The 26,836-nt window shown below is 37.2% G+C and overlaps 1 protein-coding gene across 33 annotated transcripts in view; it reads left to right on the top strand.

Annotated features, from left to right (window-relative positions):
- NRXN1 (neurexin 1) overlaps nt 1–16,929 on the top strand; it is a 1,113,431-nt gene extending 1,096,502 nt beyond the window's left edge. For all 33 annotated transcript variants that reach the window (XM_019801696.2, XM_019801695.2, XM_019801700.2 and 30 more), the window contains one exon: nt 16,262–16,929. In XM_019801696.2, the coding sequence (XP_019657255.2) occupies nt 16,262–16,569 (308 nt within the window). In that variant the 3' untranslated portion in view covers nt 16,570–16,929. The remainder of the gene's footprint in view (nt 1–16,261) is intronic.
- The last annotated feature ends 9,907 nt before the right edge of the window (nt 16,930–26,836 follow it).

The raw sequence follows: 26,836 nt of genomic DNA, 5'->3' as shown, positions 1-26,836 counted from the left end.
TGGAAATTTAGAGCTGTAGCCAGAAAAACAGCAATAATTAGGACTTCATTTTTGGAAACATCTAGAGTATCTCCTGAGCACCAGGCCACAGTCATTGCCAATCATATGGAGTCCAGGGCCCAGCTAATCGTAAGGGGGCAGGGCAAGCACCTGGATTTGGGGCACTGATGGGCTAGTAGGCTTTCGCTGTAGGGCATTCTGGTGTAGGGATCATTTTTTTCCCATGTAAATTTAATTCTCCAGAAAACTAGAATAAAACTGAGTGCTGTATGGTTAAAACAGAAGAAAGTCATTAGGCATCATTTGCACTCCCTTTTCCCCTGTTTTTCTGAGAGCAGCAATGTCAAAACAAAAATTACATTGGGCAAAATTAAACAGGCAAGGAAGATTTATTCAAGATTATTGTAATGCGTGGAGGCCAGAACTCAACCTGAGCTCACCTTGAACTGAACTGAGAAAAAGAAGACTTGAGGGTTTTTAAGAGCCTCCCTGGAGGGATCATAGACCACCTGTGGTTTGCTAATTGGCTTCACCCAAAGGAAAAGTAAGCCTTTTCCTTCAAATTTCTTCATGACTGCAGGTGGTGTTATAACTCCTGCTCCCAGGGAGGGTCCTACTTCCCACAGAAACTGGGAGATGAGGAACTGTCACCTTGAAGGTTATATTTCAAAGGGACAGCTCTCAGGTCCTTGAGAAAAAGAATCCTGGGTTGTAACACTAGCAAGAGGCTTTTAAAAATATTTACATATCAAAGGGGCAGAGAATAAATAAGAAATTGAAAGTTTTCTAAAGTAAATGCATGAAAAAAGAGGAGGCCAGGGGCCTAGAGGCAGGAAGAAACCTATCTGAAGTTTGGTCCAGCTGTGGGGGATATTAAGGTCTGGGTCAGTGAAGGTGATTCCACCTTTCAGAGGCAAACAATTCCATTCACCAAAATTAGTTCCTACCAGGAAATCGGTAGGAAACAAAATAATAAAAAGTGTTTTTTATTTGTTTTCAGAACAGTTTTTCTTCAGTGTGAACTATTTTGACCTTTCTGTTATTTTGGAATTCTTTTTAATTTTTTTTTTTTTTTTTTTTTTTTTTTTTTGGATTTTTTTTTATTTTTTTTTTTTTTTTTTTTTTTTTTTTATTTGAGAGAGAGAGAGAGCATGAGGAGGGAGGAGTTAGAGAGAGAAGGAGAAACAGACTCCTCACTGAGCAGGGAGCCTGGTGTAGGGTTCCATCCCAGGACCCTGGGATCATAACATGAGCCTAAGGCAGCCGCGTAACTAACGGACAGGCACCACTAGAATTTTTTCTTTTTNAAATTTTTTTTTTTTTTTAAAAAAAAAAAAAAAAAAAAAAAAAAAAGAGTGGATCATTGCCACACATTAGAAAAGCTCTTAAGAGCACTTTGTAAGAATTGTGGTCCGCAACAGAGAGTGAATATTAGTTCTGGCTGTAACTTTGGAGTCAGAGAGAGCTAGTTTGACTTGCATGCCTTCCTGGTCTTGGGAAAGTTACTTAGTCTCTTTGATGCTCAATTTCCTGGTCTGTAAAATGGGGAGAATAGAGTTGTTACAAGACTGAAAGAAGGCGATGCATACATAGTGATTAGCAGAGTGCCTGGCACATGCTTAAGGATATCACAAATAATGATAATAAACCCGCTGGTGAACCGAGGACCTGTTGCTACTAGCATGGGTTGCACGCCAGTGCGTGCTTTATTCTGTCTTCGGGGAAGGCCCTCATAAGACATACAGATTTGATCTGAGTGAAAAATGAGTCACAGTCCTTATCGATGTTAGAGTAGCTGTATGCCAACATCTTAACTAACACATGATTGGCTGCTTATAATTATTACTTAAGAGGTGAATGGGTTTGTTATGTTAGATTAAGCATACTTGAAAGTCTGCAAAAAGTACCTGGCTGCTAATATAGAACGTTCCCATATTAAGTAACAGAGAAATCTATTCAATAATGAGTACACAATAAATTCTTAGTCAATTGACATGTATCCAGCCTTAAAACATTAATAACCTTTCACATCACAGGTCCTTATTAGAAAATGCTAAATTACTGTAAGAGTCTTTGTTGTCATTTTAAAAATATTCACCAACCCTGAAGGAAGAAATGGGGTATAGGTTTGGCAAAATAGAGGGTAAGTCCATTTCTTTGGGAACCTGAAATCCAGGAGCACTGAAATCATGTTTTCTTGTGATTTTTATCTAATACCTGTTTTGGTAATGGAATTGGTTTCCTGTGGAGTTTNGTTTTTTTTTTTTTTTTTTTTTGTATTTTATTAACTACCTTTCCTCAAATGATATCAGAGGTAACCCAGCACATTCTGAATAATGCCACATGACAGGGCGTGCTGCTTCCGTGAAGAGCATATGCTTTCTCTGTTGGTTCATATGCTCCAAGGAGCAGCAAATGCTACCTTAGACTTGAGTCTGCAGGTCTCCTCCCTGTCATTGGACTTGTTGATTGAATCACTGTCATCATTATTAACTCCTAACCCCACCTCAGTGTTGTAAGAATGCTGGCATTAGTAATAAAATAGGAAAGACAAGAAGACTTTATTAATTTTCCAGGTTAAAAAAGGATGTATTAATGCCAGTATAGACAGAGGCCATCAAAGAAAGAACCCTAGAAAAAAGAGAAGTACCAATGCTGCCACAACTACCAAAGTCTTCCATTTCCTTGACCAGACTTTGGGAGTCAGAGTGTCTGAGTTTAGCTACTTGCCGTGTAATCAGAAGCACAGCATTGAACTTCTGTGTACTTGAGTTTTTGCACATGCAAAATGGCATGAATAATGGTAAATACTCATGACATTGTCGTGCTGACACACGACACAGTGCATGGGGAGCACTTCACGTTCAGTCTGCCACATAGAACCTTTGACAATATAAACTAACGTTTATTAGTAGTACTAGCAAATTAACTGAGGAGTAAACCATCTTATAAATGGAAATAAACCTATACCCCCTGGCAAGAAGGAGAAATGTTAGTAATTGACACTTTAACACCTAGAAAATTTTTTGAAGTGTTTCTGAATTCTATTAGCATAAAACTTTTCTCAGTAGCCACTATGAAACTAAGAAGACAAGAGCAGTGCTTCAGTTGGGATAAATTTAGGTTGTGAGGATGGGAAGAGGGCACATATCAACGCTATTCTTATTTTTGGAGGAAAAAATTGCAGGTCTCTGCCCTGCTGAGCTCTTGAGAGAAGGAATGATTAGCCTTCCTGGCTGTGCTTATAATCGGCCGGCACTTCCTAAGACATTCAGGTAGCCTGGGCCACAGGACCTCACCAGCCACAGCACCACACGCCCGCTCCATGTGCTGGATGGCCTCCCTTCCGTATTTCCCAGCTCTAGGCTTGACATGCTTTCTTCTGATGAGCTCAGTGGAGAACCTGGCTAATCATTCACCTCAGCGCTTGTACTTTCACCAAAAAGAATGTCATCTTTTTCCAACGAAAGAAAATTGAGACAGCAGTAGCTTTCTGACAGGAATATAAAGATGATCACCCAAAGTGAGTAGACCCAGTGCTAAATCAGGAAAATTATATACTTCTCTAGGGCCCAGAATGACCTTGACTTACACAGACGGTGTGCAGGGAACCTGGTTAAGGAGCAGGGCACCTAGCATCCAGCAACAGCTCCGTAGCTGAGACCCTACCCTGTATTTCATTCCGAGTACACCACAGGATTCCAGAGCAGGAAAGGAAGGAGGAACAAAGAATTGACCTAAGGATTTTAGAAAGAAACCTAAAACCTCATCAGAAGAGCTATTATTTCCAAGATAATAAACCTTGCTGTCAGTGATGACTAAAGAGTAGTCTGAGGTGATTGATTCAATGATACCTAAAAATGTAAAATATCAAAATGAAATCCTGAAAGAGGGAGAAATTTAATGCACTCCAACCATGGGAGCCAGAGAGCACTGATCCGTGACAATAGAATGTTTCCCAGATAAATAGAATCGAGCTCCTTATGCAGCCTGACAATTAATGGCCTGAATTAACATGCCCTGCAAATTAAGTGATCTTTTTGTCACTTGAATTCACAGGCCTCCCTGCTTGTTAGGCAATTCCTTGCCTGCAGTGACCCCCAAGAAGATAATGTCCTAGGCGGTCAGCATCACAGCTGAGCGAGCCATGGTGCAGAGTCCATATTGCAGGAGTGTCTGATGGTTGGGACCGCTGCAGATTCCATACCTGTTGTGTGGAAGACACAGGGAAAATCATCAGACTATCCTTGTTTTTATATCGTACTTGATCCTTCTCTGAGTGCTTTCACATTTATTGTTCTATCCAACCTGATTTTCCTGAGAACCCTGGGAGGTAAATAACGTACCGCCATGATGTTTGTGATGAAAAAATGTTAACAGGGGATCGTAAATTGTTAAGGGTCACTTAGTAAGTCAGGTGCAGTACCTGGACTAGAACCCAGTGTCCGATATTCCTTTTACCACTCTGCATTGGTTTCCTAAAATTCTGTGTGATGCAAACTCCTGTTGCCGTAATTGTCAGATAGATGGCAACAGGTGCACTGGAGTGGAGTTGGAAAGGTAGAACTGGACAGCTGTGTAAAAAAGAAACCTAAAGTGTTCAGCTCTACAGGAAAGGATGACATTGAAAATACTAACAAATTGTTCTGTGGTCATAAATGCAGACACACCAAATGTATAAAGTGATAATAGCTATGAACATACTTGAGTATGAATTTTGTCTTGCTACTTGTGAAGCCTAAATAACATAACCTCTTTGAGACTCAGTTTCCTTTCCTGTAAAGTAGTGATAACTCCTATACCACAGAGTTGTTCTGAGGCATAAATTTAGATAACGTGTGTAAAGTGCACAGCACAGAGCCTATAATATACTAATAATTCAACAAAGTAACAGTTGTTAACTGCATAAAACCAGAAAAGAAATTAAAGCCTCACAGTGAGTGAGAAGGCATAGTAGCTACATTAAGCATCAGTTGACAATTAAGTCATTGAAAGTAGATCTACTAAAGGTAAACCTATGCAATATTTAGGAGCAAATGAAGAAGAGTTTTTGATAACACAATATATTTAAGTAAGCTAACACCAAGGTATTATGAAATCTTTTCTGGAGCTCTTCAAACCCTGACCTGATGTGTAAATTATAAAAAAAAAAAAAAAAAAACAAAAAAACCCAAAACAAAAAACATGACAAGCAACTTCTGTCAGAGAACCAGAGGGAGGGCTGCAGTATTCACACGCACACACGCACATGTGTGTGCACACACACATTGCTCACTACTCTGCTTACAATGTTGGTGCCGTTTTTGTCTCCCTATAAAGCAGGTTCCCCCTAAATTCCTAGTTCCAGGCTTGAAGAATCTTTGGAATGAGTCCTATCGGTTTTTGTAAAGATGGGTTGTTCAACTTTCTATATGTAGAAAAGGGAAATGCATCTAAAGAGAAGTGATTTCTGGGTGTATGTATTCCTAGGTGTTTTAGTCGTTAAGCTAGCAGGAAAAGAAGCTATTTTGCTATTGCAGAGTATACTTGAGTAAAAATCAGTAATGGAGAGTATAATCTACATTTCAGAAGATAGCTCTTCTTGCATTTTCTGAAATTTAATACATTTTGATGAAAAACATAGACTCTCGAGTCTTCCTAGCTGATTTTCTCAATTATTGCCTATATGGCTTTTCTTTTGCATAACAATTATAGAAAGTTTGGCTGACTGATGAGGCTCTTTTCAACTTCTTTTCCAATAGAAACAGTCTTGAAAAATACCCTAGAAACTTCTGCAACTATTCTGCTTATTTTGAGGAAAGAGTTCCAAATTAGCTCTCAACTATTTGTAGTGCTATGGGTGTCAGATGATGTTGATGTAAATAAGACACCCAGATGAACCAAACTGGAGACTGCTAACTTGGTTGACTTTAAATAACTTAGTGACTTAGTCATTGGAAGTAAGTGGCTCATTACTTGGAGACATAGAGAAAACAAGTGCAGATATGATAACTTGCATTGATATAAATTGATCCCAATTTGCCTAAGCACAGGAGAAGTGATTTCTGGTTTAATGAAATAAATATCATATTTCCTTCTTTTCCTGAAGATATCGGAGGGGCTGGGAATTAGGTAAGTATTGAGGGAATGATATTTATGATGTCACTGTCAGTGTTTTGCCCACCGGTTTATTACCTCTGAAATCAGAGGTCTCTCACATTTTTTAATGGTTAAATTCACCCTAGTCTACTGAAAATTTATGAACTCAACAAAAATCTCTTCCTCTAATCACTCAGAAAGCATACATTCTTTAGTGTGTGTGTGCAATCTTCATTAGATGTTAGAAGGTGAGGGAAGTGGTAGAAAAGACAAACAGAATTACAGGAAGCGGGGCTCCTGGGTGGCTCAGTCATTAAGCGTCTGCCTTCCGCTCAGGGCGTGATCCTGGTGTTGTGGGATGGAGCCCCACATCAGGCTCCTCAGCTATGAGCCTGCTTCTTCCTCTTGCACTCCCCCTGCTTGTGTTCCCTCTCTCTCTGGCTGTCTCTATCTCTGTCAAATAAATAAATAAAATCTTAAAAAAAAAAAAAAAGAATTACAGGAAGCTATCAAAGGCCTAGCAACATAGTCTGGAATTGAAGAATCAACCCAACAGAAATGAGACATTTAAGTAAGCTTTCACAATGGTGTGGGTTCCGTACTAAAATGGAGGATGTCATGTATGGTTGAGGGGAGATTGGGATGAATGTAGGTTTCCTACAAATCCCCCCATACATCTTCGTGATTCTGTTCTTACAGCTTCAGGCCATTCTGTCTCACGGTTTCCTTCTTAATCCTCAGTGCCTTTCCAGAGTTCAATCTAGAAACCTGGATCATTCTTCTTCTTTAAGTCTCAATTCAAATACCTTCTACTAGAGGGCCTTTTTCTGATGTCCCTTTCTAAAGCCTCCTCTTCATTATTATCTCTCTTAGTACCAAATTTTGTGCCTTCTTTTAGTATTCTGTTTGATTTTAAAATCGTCTTGTTTTCTTACATTTTCTGTTGTATTTCTAAAACACTAATATATAGACTTGGGTACCTTGTCTTTGGGTACCTTGATATCCTCAACATCTTATATGGTACCTGGTAAATCGTTGTTACTCAGGAAATATTTGTTGAAAAATTTTAATCAGCTTTTTCTATTTGATTTTATTTTCCCCCTTTTTTCCTACCTCCATACATAAACCAAGGGTAACAACTTGACATGAATCTTTCATATACCTTACACCATGTTCCTATTAAAAACATATAAATATAGGGTTGTTTTTCTTTCTTGCCTTATAGAAGTGGAAGCATGCTATATGAATTAAACTACCTTTTCTCCTTTACTAATATATTATGGACATCTTTCAGGTCAACAAATTTGACTCTAACTCCTGTTTTCAACTCTATTAAAATTCTAGACTATGGGTGTGCTGTAATTTATTCAACCACAGCCTTGTTATCAAACTTTTAAGTTTTTACACATTTTTCTTTTCTTCTCATAACATTATAGCAAACATCCTGTATTTATATATTTATGTGCTGGTAAATTTAGTTATGTAGACTATATTCCCCAAACAGGGGTTGCTTGATTAAAATATTTGTTTATTTTTTTAAACTTTTATCATTGTAAAATTCAAGCATATAGTAAGTTAGAGGGAATTGTATGATGAACTCATATGTACCCATCACCTACCTGCAATTTAATCTTTTAAAAATTTTAATAGGTATTATTAGATTACTTCCTAAAAATGACTGAAGAATTCATATTCTCACCAGCAAAATTGCCCTCTTCCCAAATAAATATGTTTACTACATTATCATTATTTCTTTCTTCTTTATTCCTCTAATTTTGTTGGAAAAAAAAACCCTCCTTATTTTATTTTGACTTCCATCCTAGTGAAATCAAGCATCTTGTCCTACATTTAATCTATTTGGCTCTATTCTTCACTTGCCTGTGTGTATTTTTGTTCATTCTTCTATGGATTGTTTGGTCTTTTTCATATCACTTGATACGTGCTCTTTGTGTTTTAAAGGTATTATCTTGGTCTGTCATATGTGCACAAATATTTTTTCTCTCCTTTTCATTTGCATTTTCACTTGGTTAGTGACACCTGTTTCCCCCCAGAATTGTTACTATTCATGAAGTCAAATATGCTGATCTCATCATTTATGGCTTCGTTGCATGGTCTGTGACCTGTATGTTAAGTTTTATACCCACCTTCAAATTTCTTCTCACTCTCCCCCAACATTCACTGTGCTACAGCCACTCTGGTATTTGTTGAGTTTCTGAAACACAACCTCTTTCTTTCCATGAGATCATTCCTCCTTATTCCTTCTGACTAGAAGACTCTTCTGCCCACTTTCCACTTGACTAGTCTCCAAACCTTTTCCATGTGTCAGCATAAATGTCACCAAGTCAGGTCTTTCTGAATCTCCAGTCTAAATCAGAAACCCTTGTTCTATTCCTGTGTGGTAGCTACCATTTTCTTTCATCACACATGTTCCAGCTGTCACTTTAACTGTATAATTCTTGGTTGGAATATTCAAGGTCCATGAAGGCAGTGTCAAGTGTGTATGGCCATCCAGTCTACCCCCAGGACCTAGTACAGTCCTTGGAACATAACTCGAGTTCACTAGGTATTAGTTGACAGAAGGAGTGAATATTCTCAGAAAACTTCACAGTAGATGGAGCATTAAGCTAATTTTGAGGAATAAGTAGTGTTGACCCAGGCACAATGAAAAAGATCATATGAAGACAGGCATGTAGGTAGAGTTTTATTGACATGTGGAAACTGGGGACAGCAATAAAGTTATGACTGCAGATTCCTTGGAAAGAAAGGGAAGATAAGTTTGAGTAGGTAGCTGTGGGCAGACCATGAAGGGCCACGAGGGTGGTAGTCACATTGATACTTAAATAAATACCTTGACACTTTCAAGGGTTCTAGTAAAACCTTATGGGCAGAATGACCATGTTAAAGTTTATGAAGCCTGCGGATGGCTAAGCTACAGACACACAGTTTACAAAGTATAAGGTGATTGAAGAACAGCCTTCTGTAAATGCCGTGATCCTCTGGCTTCCCCCAGAGATGAGGGAGAATGTGTGTGTTCCTCTCTTAGTTTTCACTGTGACCAAATTCATACAGGGTATGATTGTCCATTGCCTTTTTTGTCCTATGGGGTGCCATTTGAGGTAGTAGCTGGTCCTCATTGGTGCTTTCTGCCTGTCAGGCACACGATGAGGCTACATCAGGTCCCATGCAGTACTGACATTTCTGGTGAAGATAATCCCTCAGTCCCCTCTGTGGTGGTGGGCTCTGTACTTCCCTTCACACACGTGCCTTTGTGGCTTCGAAGGAGGAAAACGTTAGACCAAGCAGCCACACAGGTGGCAAAGGCTTATTGATTTGCAGGTTCTTTCTGAATCTCCATTTTATTGGAAGGGCTAAGACACATCAGACATGTCCTCTCTCAAGCCTTTTGTCTGACCTGCTTGAGCAAACTTCTGAATATGCAAGGGAAGATAGGAGGGATTTGAAACATCCAGCATTCCTCACCTTTCAAAAAACCCCAGTGTGAGTTGAAATGAGAGCATGCATCCAAATCTTTGCCTGCCTGCTTTCTTGCAGCTGTGGCATTTAAACATGCATTCTTTTGAGTGATTGCATCATAATTGTTTCTTCTGACCCAGGTTGTATTGAAGCACAGAAGAGGAAAAAAAGAATAAACTTCATTTTCCTGGAGATGGGGGACAAAACTGTGCTAATCTCAATTTACAAACACCCCAGGAACCTACAATTTCAATTTTCTTTTCACAGTATTAATGAAACTGGGTACTGGAAAAATCAAATCTTCCCCCATAAATCTGAAACCGTTTCCAAGACTAGCCTAGAATTATAATAATTTCCACATCTATTAAAACACAGTACAGTGTTCTGTTCTAATGAGATCATTTTAGGCAGCTTTTTCCTAGGTGGGTAGAGAGAGAAATTTAAAATTGATTACTTTAATTTATGATAAAACCAGAAAGACTGGTCAAAGACTCTTAGAAAAAAATTTAATAAATGCATCTTGCCAATAATTTTTAAAAAGGATTATTGGGGGACAGGATATCTAACAATTCCAGGTAGCAGAATGATATATGTTGAGCATTATGGAGTTTTATAATCCTTTAAATACCCCTCCTGATACAAAATATATAGCTCATATTCCATTTTTTTTTATCACTGGTGTGTTTTATTCTGTAGTATTTCTTAAACTTGGCAGTCTCTTATATTTTTTTTCTTAAAACTCAAAAGCTGAATTTTCATTGTCATCAGTATATAGTGAAACTCACTTCATCCTTGATGTGACAGGGTCACGGCTGATGACGTATCTATACACAGTCTATATTGAAGAAATAAAACCAACAATAAGAATTGCCTGGAAACTGTAATCTTACCCTACAAAGCTAAGTTTGGAAACAACATAAATATAATAAGATTACAGTGGAAGAATAGCTCATCCAAGTATACAAAATAGTTTCATAAAAATGACAATTTGAGTGATAAAAAGAGCATCTGATAGCATGGTTATTGCCTTGGTGAACTCACCAATGGAAATATAAGGTCCCACCACCCACCAAACCCTCATTTTATGTGACAGGAATTAGGACTTTAAGCCTCATTTCTTGTGAAGTACTGTAAAAACATAAGTCAGCCGTTTTATTTTCCATAACAATATCTGATTGCTGTTTTTCCAGTCTCAGAAAGAATAACCAAAGGATGCTAGGCACTTCCCACTGCAAAATGAAGCCTCTTTGGAAAAATTGGCTAATGTTCAAAAATTTACCTTCCAAAATTCATGGTTATTTTAGCACTTCAGTTGTGAATCATCTTGCTAAGTAAATATGGGCTTTATATTCCCCATTTGCCTGAACGAAGGCTATGACTAGATACAATCAGACAGTGGCACACTGATGAATATAGGCTTCAGTGCAAAGCTTAATGACTTCCTGTGCTCTGCGTATCCCCATCTGCCTAACAAAAGTTTTTAAAATTGGTAATAAAAGAGCATTTATTTTGATAAAGCATAAACTGTAAACAATTTAGAAGGTTAAATGATAAAGTAAACCATTCAATATGAAACACAAAGACTATGTCCTGGTGANGAAAAAATCACATTTTGACTTTTTTTTTTTTTTTTTTTTGGCCAGTAAGGACTGTTATGTGTTGTGGTTTGAAATTAGGTGCTTGGCAATAGGTTTTGTCACTCATTGAGCACCTTGCTGACCCATTATGCTCTCTGAGGGCTACCTTCAAGGACAAATCATGAGCTGGGAACGGGCCCCACAGAAGAGGTAGAGAAAGGAGGAAGTAGAAGGAAGAGCAGAGAGGAGCGTGGGTTTGGTGGCAGAGGCCAGAGGAGCTGGTGAGGAGTGAGACCTGCCACAAACAGTCCTCTCTCTTCTGTTCTGTGCCATAGCCTCATATATCACTTAAGCATGTTTGTTCCATGGTGTTTTTTAACTGTGTCTAAATGAGTTCTTATTTGGGGAAATGATGTTCTTTCACAGATGCAGTGCCAAAGGCTGTCAAAAATAAAGAAAGAACATACATCAGGACAATTTCTTTTCCTGTCGTGGTAGTTTAAAATAACTATCTCAGCAAACTTACGGATAAGTTAAACTTTTAAATATTTCATTTTTAAATTTTTTGTGAAAGCAACAAATGCACTTTTATTCTTTTTATATGACAAGACACTGGAATGTATCTTTTGCACTAACAACATTTTCCACAATGAATTATTATCTGATACGAATAAATTGGTTTTGGGTATAGTGTGGAACTATGTTAATAAGTGTCCTAATACTTGAAAGACTGTGCCTACCTAAATAATCACAGTATTAATCAGACAGTGAAAAACAAGAAAATACATAGAGCTGATGTACAGGATTCTTGACAAATCTGGGCCAGAGCAGACTATGTAGAAGGCTTCTAAGAGGGACCATCAGATCTTACCAAATATTTGACAGAGATAAAGAATTAAAAATCACTTTTTATCTGTCTTCTAAGATAACACTGTTTACCCATCTGTGGGTCCGAGGAGTACCTTCATAGCTATTTAGCTGAAAAGTAGCTTCTATGAAAGAGGTTATAACCCTTTTGACAGCTCTCTGTCCTTGACAGTGCAGTCAGTAGCTTCTGAATCATTTAGGCAAAAACGCCCACAGAAATCAAAAGCCTTCACATTGCCCTTCAGGTGTTGGTACGTGCTTTCCCCACAGGTGTAGACTGTGTAGTTTACACTCCATTCCGGGTGACTCTGAGCATACGTGATGATGGGCGTAAATGACACGGGAGGAAAAGCATCTGTTGTTTTAGTGTTCACATAAATTGTGTATAATTCATGATGCTTTCATACTTTATGAATCATTGAGATATATAAATGGTCACTTAGGATATTTCATCTGCTCTTTTTTTTTTTTTTTCCTGTTTTTTGGCTCACTACCTAACCCTCAAATCAAAATATGTTTGCCACCCACTGCAGCTGGAGGCTTGCCTGTTTGCAGGAGGGAGAAAGGATTCTTAGGTGTTCTCACTTACTCAAAACCTACCCATCCCCAGTCCTCCTCAGGTTTTCTGTTGACTGGGCTCTTTGTGCCTCTGGTCCAGTTAGCTTAGTTTCACCTTAAAGTCCATTAACTTCTGACCATTCATGGACTCACTGCTAATTTGTATATATTCCATTCTCTTAGCTCCCCCCTTGACTCTCTTGTACCTGTTTTGAAAGTGTTCTCTTCACCTGCTGGGACAGAGAAAGGTAGATAGAGTGAAAGTAAACCGTAGTTCATTTGTTTGTTTTAGCACTGCCGCTGAGAAAACACATACCGATTGTCTTATTTATTTAAAATATCTTGATTTAGTGTATAATGGAGTATAAAGGGAATGCAGAATTCTCAAGTGCATGAAATAGAAGAATTGCTAATGGATTTCTCTGATCAAATTCCTTTTTTCTCATTGTTATAAAGGTTTAAGAGATGACTGTGTTTCTTTTTTGATATAAAATTTTCACCAAATTATGCAAGAAGGCATTTAGACATTTTAGCCATTTCTATGATTCTCTACATTTAAATGAATATGAAATTTCCTCAGAGGTTTTCCAGTGATCATCAGAATAAACCATTAATAACAACAAATGAAGCCACATTTATAATTTATAAATATATTTAAATTTCCCTAGCCTTTTTTTTAAAAAAAGATTTTATTATTTGAGAGAGAGAGTGGGGGAGGAGGGGTGGGAACAGAGGGAGAGAGACAAGCAGACTCTGTGCTGAGCATGGAGCCTGATGTGGGGCTGGATCCCAGGACCCTGAGATCATGACCTGAGCCAAAACCAAGAGTTGGAAGCTTAACCAACTGAGCCAACCCAGGCACCCCAAATGTCTCCAACCTTTTACTATACATCTGGGAGAGATGTGTTTAGTGTATAAAAAAATACTTATGCTCTTAGCACAAAAGTTAAGAAAAAATGTCATTTATCTTTCAGATTTGAAGTAAAAACAGAAAAAAATTATTAAATAATCAGTGAGATATGGAAGCAACTGCATATATTGCAAACAGACCTATAATAATACCTGTGGCGGTTATTAATTTTTTAATGTGAATCAGGGGAAAAAAACATAAAGTGTTTCATCATTGGGTTTTGGCATTTTTTGGTCGGTTATTTTTAAGAAATGATGTTCAGAGTCTTTATTTACATATGGGTTACAGAGATATTTTTAGGACTGCATGTGACTTAAGCAACATTTTGGCTAGAGTTGCAAAAAAGCAAGTATTTTCCTTAAATAGGAGGTGTTTATCCAATGACTCTATGGCAAAATTGAAGCACTTGAGGCTTGGTTTTGGTCTTTGAATCTCATTCTAGTTTTAACATCAACTTGTTGCTGTACTACTTACACGGTTGTTATGAAAATATATCAGAAATATTTGAGCAGATAAAAATAAGATTAAAATTCTTGGATAAAATAGTCCATTTATAATACCAATTCCTAACTGGAAGAAAATGAGCATAGATACTCTTCGTACAAAACATTTAAACCCTGCATTTCATTAAATCGCTCAAGTCTTCCTGGCATGAACTATGTGACGAGGATTTTATAACCATTTTCCCCATTCTTCTCTGACAAAGTGAGATCATTACAAAAAATGTGTTTAAAATAAAAGCATTCCATCAGGGTGGGGGAAAAGATTTACGTAACACTTAAATAAAACCCTTTCTTTAACGCCGAAGACACCATGTTAAAAGAAGGATCCACAAATGAGCAAGTAACAAGTTGTCGTTCAGTGAAAGTTCGCAGCTGAGCTAATTGGCAGACTTTGGCAAAGACGGCTGTTTGAAAGAGCAAGGGCTGCCTTTGGTTTGCGAGGTAGTGACAGAGTTCCTGCAGTAGGTTCTATTCTTCTTGAGAGGAAATTAATTTCCTGTAATCAAATGCCGCGGATTATAGTCTTTGTCTCCTTCCACCTTGGCCACAGAAGCAACAACAAGGTTTTTTATTCAGCAATATTCCATGGGCTTTTGTAAAAATCAGCAGTGACATATGCAGCATAGAAAGGTTTCACCTGATGCATTCTGCTGCTCCAGAGCACAGCATAGAGCTGCTTTGAGCTGAGAGCTGTGACTTTATCAGTGACCATATGTGTAAGGCTTTATTTGGGGAAGGAAAGGAAAGTGACAGCAAGAAACCCCCCATGATGCGGAAGAAATCATGGTGATGTTTGAAAACGGGATTACAAAGCAGCACAGAGCTATGGCTGGTAAATGGCTACCAGTATTTAATAGGAGCTTCTGTAGAAATATTTAAAAACATAGCTAGTAAGTGATGGTGAATAATGGTAAAAGCACAATCTTAGTCTTAAACTGTTCAACTTCTACACAAACACACCCACACACCCTGTTTATAGACACATACCTGTATAGCTGTTATATATACAACGTTGAGATTCTTTAAATTCATTCTGCATAATTTACAAAAAATAATCTTTTGAAAATTGCAGCATTTTTAATTCACTGCCTCTGTGAAGCAATCTTTTTCTGTAAGACAAAGGAGAGGACAGAGATTCAAAGAAAACACAATCCATAGAGAAAAATGACCTGCGGGTGAGGAATAGGATAGATTTTTATCTCTGTACAGTTCCTATTCTTTTAAAAAATTTTTTCCAAAAAAATAGTTTATTGTGTAGAGAAAAAGAGCTTCTCCCCACCCCCCGCCCTCATTCACAAATTAAATCCCAGGACTTTTTCTCTGTGTCTGTCATCAATTTCAGTGCCTGACTATGCCCTGGAGAAGACATTAATGAACCCTGTAATCCATTTCTTGTATCCATGGAAGAGCTTTATTTATACTTTGGAAAGACTGAAGGAGAATTTTGCCAGTTGAAGAAAGTAGGCTAGCCAGTCCTTTATTCATTATTATCCATTAAGTACTGAATTTTTGACTCATACCCGATTTAGAGAGTCTGTAAAACCGAGAAAAAGTATTTTCCTACTTCACCCTCCCAAACTTAGTTTTGGTGGTCACTCAACCACGGCTAATGAATAAGTGGTACATATATACTTATAGGAGTAAATAAACCCCCAGCAGACAAGGAGTTAGTTTTGTTACGTTTTGTTAAAACAAAAAAGTTTGTAAATCTATGACTAAAATCACACTTTTACAAGCAAGCATGAGAAGTCTATTCAAGATGCCTGGATTATCCTATTGTTCAATACTATAGTCATTACTGTACGAGGCAGTATGATTTCTAAAGTAATGCTAAGCTTAGCTATCATGGTTCAGAGTCTAGCGTTAGCCCTCAGTGTTCTATATCAACATCAACTTGATTGCTAAATTCATACCCTCTGATATTATAAGGTAGTGTCATTATGATTTTATTTACCTTGTTGGGTTTATGATTTCTCACCTAACACATCAATGTGGCCCTTAAGAGCTACCTGAAGCTTATTTGGGGCTGCACTTAGAAAATCTTGTTAACAAAACTGATCTGTGATAAAGAAAAGATGGCAACAAATCTCTCCCCAAGTGCTTTGATTCATAGTCCCTAGTTTTTAGTGACCACGAGGCATAGGGATCGCTACATTTAGCAGCAGTGTACGTCTCCTAAAGCAGTAGGTGTTATTCCATTAGGCATGGAAATAGATGGTGAATGTTAATACAGCTCTCGGGCATTCAGTGAACTCAGGAATCACGCTCTGTTTTTCTCACCCTCTTTCCTACAGCCAACCCCACCCGAGCAGGCGGGAGAGAGCCATACCCGGGCTCAGCGGAAGTGATTCGGGAGTCCAGCAGCACCACGGGCATGGTGGTGGGGATAGTCGCCGCCGCCGCCCTGTGCATCCTCATCCTCCTCTATGCCATGTACAAGTACAGAAACCGGGATGAAGGCTCATACCACGTGGACGAGAGTCGAAACTACATCAGTAACTCAGCACAGTCCAATGGGGCTGTCGTAAAGGAGAAACAACCCAGCAGTGCGAAAAGCGCCAACAAAAATAAGAAAAACAAGGATAAAGAGTATTACGTCTGATCCCAAGATCTTAAAAAGACCCTTATATAGAAATAGTCTTCATTTTATCTGAGACATAATATAAACTTATTTACTTTCCTTTTTACGAAGCACATACAAAAGAAGACAGGGAATGCAATCAGGAAGGAAAGACTGTTTTTAAAAAATAAAAGCAAGTATCTCATGCTCTTGTTTCTCCAAAAAAGAAAGAGAAAAAAACAAAACAAAACGGGGGCCAATAAATTCCCTAACATCCACAGTGTTTTCATTTACTCTGCCTGTCTTTATGTTGCTGGAACATTCCTAAAAGACAGTGATGACCGCACGCATTCATAAAGCAAAGGAGTATTACAACATCAAGGCACAACACAANAAAAAAAAAACAAAAAAAAAACAAAAAACCCCCCAAAAAAAAAAAAAAAAAAAAAAAGAAGCTACCTATGATCCTGGATTTAGCCAAAGTGCTAGCGCTTTCCTGAGAAGTCAGTTAGTCCGATTGCCAGAGAAGACTGTGTCATTTTGAATGACCCAACCTGCAAACCTTTGGGTTTGCCACCTGGTGCAACTGGAGCGGTGGTTGGAACTTGCATTTGAAACAAAGTGCTGGCTTTATTGAAGACTTGTGTAGGAACACATTCAAAAAGCCCCTTTCTGGTTGTGAGGGAAAAAAAAAAAAAAGTATGGAGGCCTTATTTTCAACAATGTGAAATATAAGGCACATTTTCACACTAAAATTTCAAAACAAAACAAAACAAAAAAAACAAAACCAAGAGGGCATAGATGCAATCATTGGGAAATTTTCATGCACGCTTAATATGTTATTACATATGTTTATATAAAATCCATCTCTGTGTGCTTTCTGGACTGTGATAAGTGACGTTTTATAGCCTGTTGTATAGAAAATGCAAAATATATCTCTGCTCTTCAGCCATTTTTGGTAAATTCAATGTTATAAGTGTTGCTAAGTATAGGGAGTTTTATGACATCAGAGCAACAATTATTTCAGGGTTGTTTTTTTTTTTGCCACCATTATAAATTGCCACAATTACTTTTTTTAAAAAAAAATTACAATGTAGTGTTTATTCTAAGGAAGATATGTATGAATGTATATAAAAAGACTCAGCTACTTTTTTTTCTAACATGTACAGCCTTCATTCTGTTGCAATTAAGTTTTAGTATTTGTATGAAAGGTGTGAATTAGAAGGTAAAATATATACATATGTATCTTATAATCTTCTTTTCTCTCCCCAGTACTCACATTTTCCACATTCTTCCATCATTTACAATCACACACACACACACACACACACACAAACACACAAACACCAACCCAGAGGAATCCATCAGATAATGATGGAAAACCCGAGCATATATATAACAGCAAATGTTTACTGACAAATTGAAAAGCAGGAAGGAAGGAAGATAGTTGTGCCAAGGTATTGATGACAAATGGGGTGATTTGCTTCATTGAGATCATGCTCCCAAGAAACCCTGAGAATATTTTAGGCCCTAATGAAATGGAACCTTTTCTTATCAAATAGAATATCACTGGTATATTGCTGCATGAATATGAACCATTATGTGGAGGAGGTTACAGAAGCAAAATTGGTTAATCTATACCTTAACCCTGGCTGCTGCAATTAAAAACTTTGTTTCCAATAAAATTTTATATATATATACATATAAATATATATATATATTTATATGTATATATATAATGCCTCTGAACCTGATGTGCATGATATTGGAAAGTAAACATTTTCTCAACTAAGAAAGTATTTTCAGTAATTTTTGATTCTGTATTACTATCCATCTAAAAAAATCATTATTTGTTGATTATTGACCACATTTTAACTTTTCTGGTTTTACGTATATATCATTAAATATAATTTTAGTTTAACACACATTAAGTAATAGAAAAGTAGAGATTATACACTTGTTTTGCATATTGTTTGGACAATGTTCATAGCAATAAATTATTAATATGAGCAGGCAATGCAAAGGAAATGCATTATTAGATTGGAAAGTGATGCCTCAGTAAAAATTGGTCGCATTACTTTAACATCTCCTTAAAGAATGATATTAGATTTCATAAAAGAGAATACCTTTACAATTAGCTTTAATCAGCAAAGGCAAAAAATGCAAAACATCTTTTGTGATACTTCAGATGATGAAAAAAGCCAAGAAGTGGCCTGGATTTCAGACATACAGCACCTTAGAAATATGTATAGTTCATAGCAAATCACCACTATCTATGGTTGCGAAGTAATTGTGGCGTGTGAAAAGTCCTAAAGGCTTTTCATGACCCAGAAAGTAGAGGTTTAAAACTAAAATTTAGTATCCATAACTTGTGTTTCAGATTTTCTTTTTCTTTTTTAATTTGCTAGCTTGAAGAATTCATGTCTTTTTTTTTTTTCCTCTCATTCAGTCTTACTCAGGGAAAGCCAGTGAAATAAGAAGGTAAATATGAAACCACTGATTTACATCTTGAGGTTTTAAAAAGAAATGGTTGCTTTTCCATATGATCTACTGAACTCGAACTAGTTTCCATCTGGAAAGATTCTAAAATACGATAGAAAATAAATAATGGTATTTTTAAGCAGTATATCTATGAAGCATGTTGTTTGGGATTGATTTCATTGTTTCTTTCCAGCATAAATTTTAAAATTTCATGCAATGATATAATCTAACATTGTCAGTAAAAATACTTCTAAAGTTATTGGCCTTCACAAAATCTAGCAATTTTTTTTCTTTTTTTCTTCTTTCTTTCTTTTTGAATGGAGAAAGAAAAGAGAGGAACATGAGTTAGAAAAAAAAAAAGACATGAATAAGATCCCAAGTATCTTCATAGCAAATGTATCAGGGTTCCATGAATAGTTTGCAGTTAACAGGACTTCACACTACCTGGCATAAATTTGATTACATCTCTAGACTGTAACTTTTCTGATTGAGTATGCTTCTTTTTTATCCATGTAATGTGTTGCCTTTTTAAAAAACAAAAACAAACAAAAAAAAATATTACAATAATGTGTGAGGTGGTCAATCCCCAAGACATCAAAGAAAGGCCACATGACCCTACCCTTCTAGTGCTTTGTGTGATTGGGTATCTAAGGGTTTTGTTTTGTTTCTTCTGTTGCAAGGCCAATTTATCCATTATTGGAAATGCTAAGCAAGTGGAATTTACTGTTTTGTTAATAAAATATTTCTTAATACAACTGCGGATTTATTGATTTTAAAAAAAATATATGCGGCACCATTTTGGGACAAAGTGGCCCAGTAAGGAAGGCTGAGTTTGAAAGGAAAACCTGCCCTTTAGACAAGCAGGGGACGAATACTGCCTCTCTTTTTCTGGGTTTTAATATTCATTAAGCACATCTACATTCACAGACTTAAACATACCGCCGCGAAATGTACCTTTGTTTACATCTGTTCATCTTGCTCTCCAGGAAACTGCAAACTCATAAGAAGTAGTGAAAAACAACACAAAGATGCTGATTTCATACATATCATTTTCCCTATAAAAAGCAGTATAATTCAAGAAAATCTGTGATTAAATCCCAATACTATCATTTACTAGCTACAAGTTACCTAATTTCTTTCACTTTTCTCATTGGTAAATAAAGGGTAATAATACTAGGCCTCATAGGGTAGTAAGGATAATAAGAACTAATGTGCCTTGCACAACTAAGTGCAAAGAAAAGGTGGCTGTGTACTATTATTTTCCATAACAATAATGAATTCAAGAAAACATGTCAAAAATGTTTGCTCAGGTTGTGTTATTTGAAAAATAAAAATGCAAAAGATAAGTGTGTAAAGGAATATACTTTTTCATCTCTCAACAATTTTTTTTTTCTGCAAAAGCAAAGTCACTGTGGAAATGAGATGACCCATCAGTTACTTTCTGTAAGTTTCAGTCTCATAGTTGGCAACTGATTTAAAACTGGACTTTGAGAATAATCTGATAGAAAAGCATGAGTTCGGTCTTTTTCTACTTTTTTCACAGTTAAAGGTTTGAGCATGAGTACTTAATCTATTTTATACCTACCTTGTTCTAGACACGTGTTATTTCTTTCTTATTAACTCATAACCTTTAAATATAATGGGGAAAAAATCTATCTCTTCTTAATGTCTAAGTTAAAGGCTATGTAATGTAGCTTACCTTAAAATGTATGAAATTTTAAAGATGTGAAATAAATAATATCAAATTTACCAATAGTAAACAGATAAGGATTCTTGACCAGTGGGACATAGATCCTTGGAGCCCAGGGGTTAGTAATCTCTAACAATATTTATTAATAAAATTTGACAGATATATTCAGAAAAGTATTTTCCTGGGAAGAGAGTCTAATTAGGCTCATCAAATCTTCAAAGGACTTCAAAATTCCCTAAAATGTTAAGAACCAAACCAGCAAAACAAATATTGGATATAAACAAAACTTTGTTATAAAAATAATACTGAAGATAAATGGTTCAGTGAGGATTAAGATAGCATCAAGGAGATATCACATACTTTTACAATGTACATAGTATCCTTTTTTATAACCTTTTAGCTACCTGACTTTTATATAGGTTAATGTTGCTTTGTTTTTACAAGTTTAACCTTCAAATATTTATTGAGTACTAGTATATGTAAATCACTCTGTTCATCTCATAGATCCACTATTTTGAACAACGTGATATTCATTTGAAGACAAACTTCTCCGAAGATTGGAATACTTGATTAAGTATTTTGAAGATACGTTGTACACATCTACTACACAGCAAGGAAGGCTCTATCCACCAAAAGCACCCATCCTGTGGAGGTCATCAATATTCCAAGGTGGTAAATGGACTACAAAAACAAAACAAACAAACAAACAAAACACAACACCTAATTGACCTCCAAATTAAATTCGCTGAAAAGGAGGAAATAGTTCTTCATGAGGCTTATACAAGATGCTCTGACCACTTCTTGATAGTTCCTCTTTTGTCAAGGAGCCTGAGTGATTCTAGACCAACTATGATAAGTGTATCTCGTGCTTGTGTAACAGTCATTGAGCGCTGTTCCCCCAAACAAGACAGCAATTCTGGGTGAGGAACACGGCTATCCAAATGGTAGTGTCCAATGTGTCTTACCTGAAACAGTTCTATGAAAGAAATGGCGATGGTTTATAAGGTGCCACTGATCAACCCTGCTTAAGAGTGCAAAATAACTCCCTGAAAAAACATAGAATATGGAGCCACAGCATTGATCCTTCAGTAAAAATAGCAATAAATTAAAGAAGTCTTAAATAAATTAATAGTTTAGTGGCTCAGGTGGTTAAACATCCAACTCTTGATTTCAGCTCTTGGGTCCTGAGATCAAGCCCCCCATTGGGCTCCCTGCTGGGTATAGAGTCTACCTGAGATTCTGTCTCCCTCTGTTCCTCCCCACAACTCACGCTGTCTCTCTCAAAATAAATAAATGAAATTTAAAAAAAAAATAAATAAGTGGGATGAGACAACTTGTAGTTTGTGAGAGTTTTAAAATATAATGCATTTAAATGCTTTTCATAGTTAGAATTTGATACCTTACTAGAAGATAAAAAAGAAAATAAAGTTTGCCTCCTTAACAGTGCAACTGGTAATGTTCTGGGTAGCTACTAAGAGAGTAGAATTCACATAAAATGATATGTTCAAAATTAAGACTATTTTAAAGGTTTGAGTTAATAGTTCTAACATAGTTGGCACTTTTACGGTATCCCAGACAAAGCACTCTCTAGCCATGACTAAAGGAGTGGTTGTTCCTTTTGCTAGGTAGTCTATTGCATTGTAGCGTAGTTGTGATTTCTCATCTCTAGATTCCTGTGGCTCCCACTTGTTAGTTCTAATTTTCTTTGTGCAAAATGGAATGTATTCCGTCTTCCATGTGACAGCCTTTCCAATATTATCACTTCCTTCCACCCTTGCCTAGATTTTCTCTTCTCCGTCCTTAACATTCTGGTTTTCCTTGGTTAGTACTCAGATTATCTCGATGTCAAGATTCTCAAAATCTTATTACTCATCTTAAACCTCTCTTCTTCTCAAAATGTGATATACAAGTGACCACAGTACTTATAAGACCAAATTACAATGGTTGTATCAATTTCCCTGATTTGAACTTTATTCTCTATAGTAATGACATTTAAGGTTGCATTATTTTTTTAAAAAAGCTTATAATACTTTCTTGGATTACATTGAATTTATGACCAATTAAAATCATCAGACTTTTTCCAAGACAGGTCTCCTTTAACTTATACCTAAGAAATTTATTATCTGAATTTAAATGTAGGACTTTATAACAATCCATGAGAAATTCATTGCCCTGAGTGTGAATACTGGCCAGTTGAGATAAATTTATATCTTGGTTCTCTCACAATGTCCTTTCACACAAAATCATTGGCAAATTTTAAATACATTTAGTGAAAATATGTTCCCTAGGAAAGATATTAGGCATGCCTCAAGAGACCTCCCACTAAACAAATGGATTTTGCCCCCCAAGGGTCATTTGGTAATGTCTGGATATGGTTTTGGTTGTCATGGCGGGGATGGGGAATGCTACTGGCATCCACTGGCTGCAGACCAGGGATGTTGATAAACAACTTACAATGCACAGGAAAGCCTCCCCCAAACAGGCAATTATCCTGTACAGAATGTTAGTATTTCCAAGGTGGATAGTCATAATTCATCTCACCTGGCTAGAATAATACATATCAACTTGCCAATTGTCTTAAATGGAGATTCACTCAATTTCATCTTGTTTAGGAGAAGATCATGAGAAAATAAGTTGCCTTGCAGTCAAGATACAGATAATTTTCTCCTAATGTGTCAGTGAATCTATTGAGAAAGGGAATTAGTTTAATTTGTAATGCTGTTTATTAATTATTACCACTTTTTGAGGAAAAACGGCCACAAAGCATCTATTTTTAAAAACAATTCTAATTCTGATTTAAGCTCATCCCTATAGAATTTGAAACATTCTTTGAGTATTACTTTTATTTTTATTTTTTATTTTTATTTTTTTAAAGAGTTTTTTTATTTATTTGACAGAGAGACAGCCAGCGAGAGAGGGAACACAAGCAGGGGAGTGGGAGAGGAAGAAGCAGGCTCATAGCAGAGGAGTCTGATGTGGGGATCAATCCCAGAACGCCGGGATCACGCCTTAAACCAAAGGCAAACGCTTAACGACTGCGCCACCCAGGCGCCCCTGAGTATTACTTTTAAAATCAGGGCAAGTGGTGCCTCCTCTATTCTTCTACTGCCACTTCTTATTTTCTAAAAAATGTCAAATAACCAGTATAATTTCATGATCACATTAAAGTTCTCTGGACTATATGTGGCCTTGACAAGAACAGATAGACTTTTAAAGAAGGTATCTATAAATCATTTACTCTTCACTTACCTTGAGCATCAATTCTCGCTGGAACTCTATTTCTTGGAATCTGATTGCAAGAGGCTTAGGCCTAAGTGTGATTTCTGGCCTGCTTAGTCTATTCGAGAGTCTTCAGTAAGTACTCTGGGATTTTTTATCATTTCCAGAAAGCCACTATCATGGACTTTTCCTTCCATTATCCAATAAGCTTTCTCAGTATCAGAACGTTTTTCAGAGAGGTGATTCCAGGGAGCACTGGAAGAGGAATGGGGAAGGAACTTAAGGATGGAAAGAAACCCAATAAGATTGTATTATTTGGTAGGTTACTACCATGGACAGTAGAGCCTCACTACTACTTGGGAATTCTGGAAGACAGTGTAGAAAGTGCTTCAGATTCGTTCTGCCTGAGGGCTAAGGAAATGGGGATGCTTATCTGTCAATTCCCGTCAGTCTTTTTTTGGGGGATTTCTCAGGGGTAAAAGGGAGTCAATAACTCCAAAGTACTCTATGTGGTGTTGCAACCTGAGTATGCATGGTGGTCCAGAGAAAGCCCTCAAGCAAAGAATTGCAAGTGTTTGCAGCTGGAAGCCCTTGGGTTACTGTGCCCCAGAATGCGGAATGCTAGGGTATGCAGATGGGTCGTCTGCAGATCCATACAGTTTCTTATGCATTTGTGACCTAGTACTTTTACCAAAACGGAGGGCATTCAGTTCTCCGTCTAGTAAAATCAGTTCTGAACTAAGCAGCTCATTCTCCAAAATGATGTGATTTTACTCTCAGACCAGCCTCTATATTTTCCCTGTGACTCTTTGATGGTTTTCTTAGGACAATCATGGCTAGTTTCTGGCCATCCTGCAATCACTTCCTACCATAACTACAATAGTCTCACAACTTCTATCTTTTTCTCAGTGCTAGTGGGATAATGTCTCTCAGTGTCATCATGTCACCTAGAGCAACTTAGATCCAGAACCCAAGTCCTCCTCTCCTCAAACATAATCAAGGACCACTGGGCATGTGGCATTTTCCTCTGTGGATGGGGAAAGGGTCATTCCAGAAATCAGAATCACCTGCTTTCTTTGTCCATCTGTTCTTCACAAATGACCCACTTTATGTCCCTCACCCACTCTGAAATTGTCTCAGAAGCCTGCCCTCTGGCTGGGAGAGGATGAAGGTAGAAGGTATCCCTTCCCTATCTGCAGAAAAAAACACAGGAAATGAACTTCTAAAAGGTTTAAACATTATTTTACTCTATTTTCCCAATGATAAATCTGAATTTCTTGTAGTCAGGAGGTGGGATGGAAGAGGTTGTGCCTTTGCCATCGCTAGCTTGCCTACGTGCCCCACATATGCTCAGGAGCTCACCTGCAGACACTTGCCCTGCGCCTGTGCGCGTTCCCTCGGATGTTGGAAGAGTTCCGCAGAGATGCCCGCTCACTTCTTTATCCTCCTCCTGTTTCCCCTTCAACCAGTGCTTTAACCTGGTTTTTGCTCCTCTCGTGACATGGAAGTCTTCACGGTATCTAGTGTGGGTTTTAAGGCATGGCCATCATGGGCTTTTGTAGAGGAGCATTTCAAGTCCTGAATGTGAAAAAAAGGATTACAGACATCCAAGTGGTCTTATAGTTGGATACAATTTTATTTTCTCTTTTTCTATGTTTCTCTATTGGTCCCTAAGTAAAAAACTAAAGCAGAAACAAGCACACCTGTTGGTTGGGCGACCGACTGTTGGTTTTGTTTCAGTTCATGATCTCATGGGTCATGGGGTGGAGCCTTGTGTTCAGCTCCACGATCAGCGGGGAGTGCATGTGCGCTCTCTCTAAAATGAATAAACAAATCTTCAAAAAACCAAAAACAAAGTCAGACGCTGCACTGCACGAGTTGTTCTCCTGACAACAACCCTCACAAGATACCTTACCTGTTCACTTCATTTTGGACTAAATTATGCCAAAGAGTTCTTGTCTTCTTACTGACCTTGAGTCGTGTTACACACACATCTCCATTACTCTAGAAGAAACTGTATTCTCTTACTCTTCCTGATTCCTCCACCTGTCATTTCTGCCCATAGAAGGCAGGAATAGGGCCGCCATGACTCCCAAGTGTGGTTTTACACTGTGAGCTGTTAGAGAGCTCCAAGCCTAATTACAGTTATCTTTGATATCTTTCCATTTGGGTATCACATATATGCATATACATATATATAAAATACCCTTAGGCACTATTTGTGAATTTGTATTTTTTAAGAGTTTCTATTCTGTTTTCGAAGTTTCCCATTTATCTTTAACCCTGTTTACCTCCACAATCTGGCTACTGAATAACATATACATTTACACTGTATTTTAAGAAATCTTTTCTCCCAAAGCCAATAGCATATTATCTGTCCTGTCCCCAAGGTTTCCTTCCTTTTTTATTATATATTTCACAAAATTTCCTGTTTTTTCCCTCACCTGTTGTTGGTGAGCATTAAGTCCAGAGTACCAATTGATTTTGTTGCCTTTCAACACTTGTACAAATGATCTACTTTTGATAAAATGAAACTTTTCATAGGTAATGTAAGTAGCTGAGATTTTGACATCTTGTTTTATTCCCTATATTGGTAAAATCTTTCTATTATTCTCCACGATATCACATTTTCTTCTCTACACCTTCATCGTCATCAAAATATTCTTATCATACTTCAACATTACTGCTCAAAATATCTTTATTGGATAAAGTTTTACATGGACGGACACTCTGCTCCTAATAGCTTCTGATTTTAAATGACATACTTAATTTAAACTTGTGGATAAGACTTCAAATGAAACTATTTTTTGCGAAAATTGACACATGAGGTGAAAATGTCCTACATGGCTTAATGGCTAATGGTTCCAAGCATTGTGGGGTGCTGTGTGGTTTACAAAGTACTGTTGCAAATACCATTTC

This window comes from Ailuropoda melanoleuca, chromosome 4 (assembly GCF_002007445.2).
Source record: "Ailuropoda melanoleuca isolate Jingjing chromosome 4, ASM200744v2, whole genome shotgun sequence".
Taxonomy (NCBI): Eukaryota; Metazoa; Chordata; class Mammalia; order Carnivora; family Ursidae; genus Ailuropoda; species Ailuropoda melanoleuca.
The sequence above is the reverse complement of the archived record's forward strand: the minus strand, read 5'-3'. Positions and strand labels throughout refer to the sequence as shown.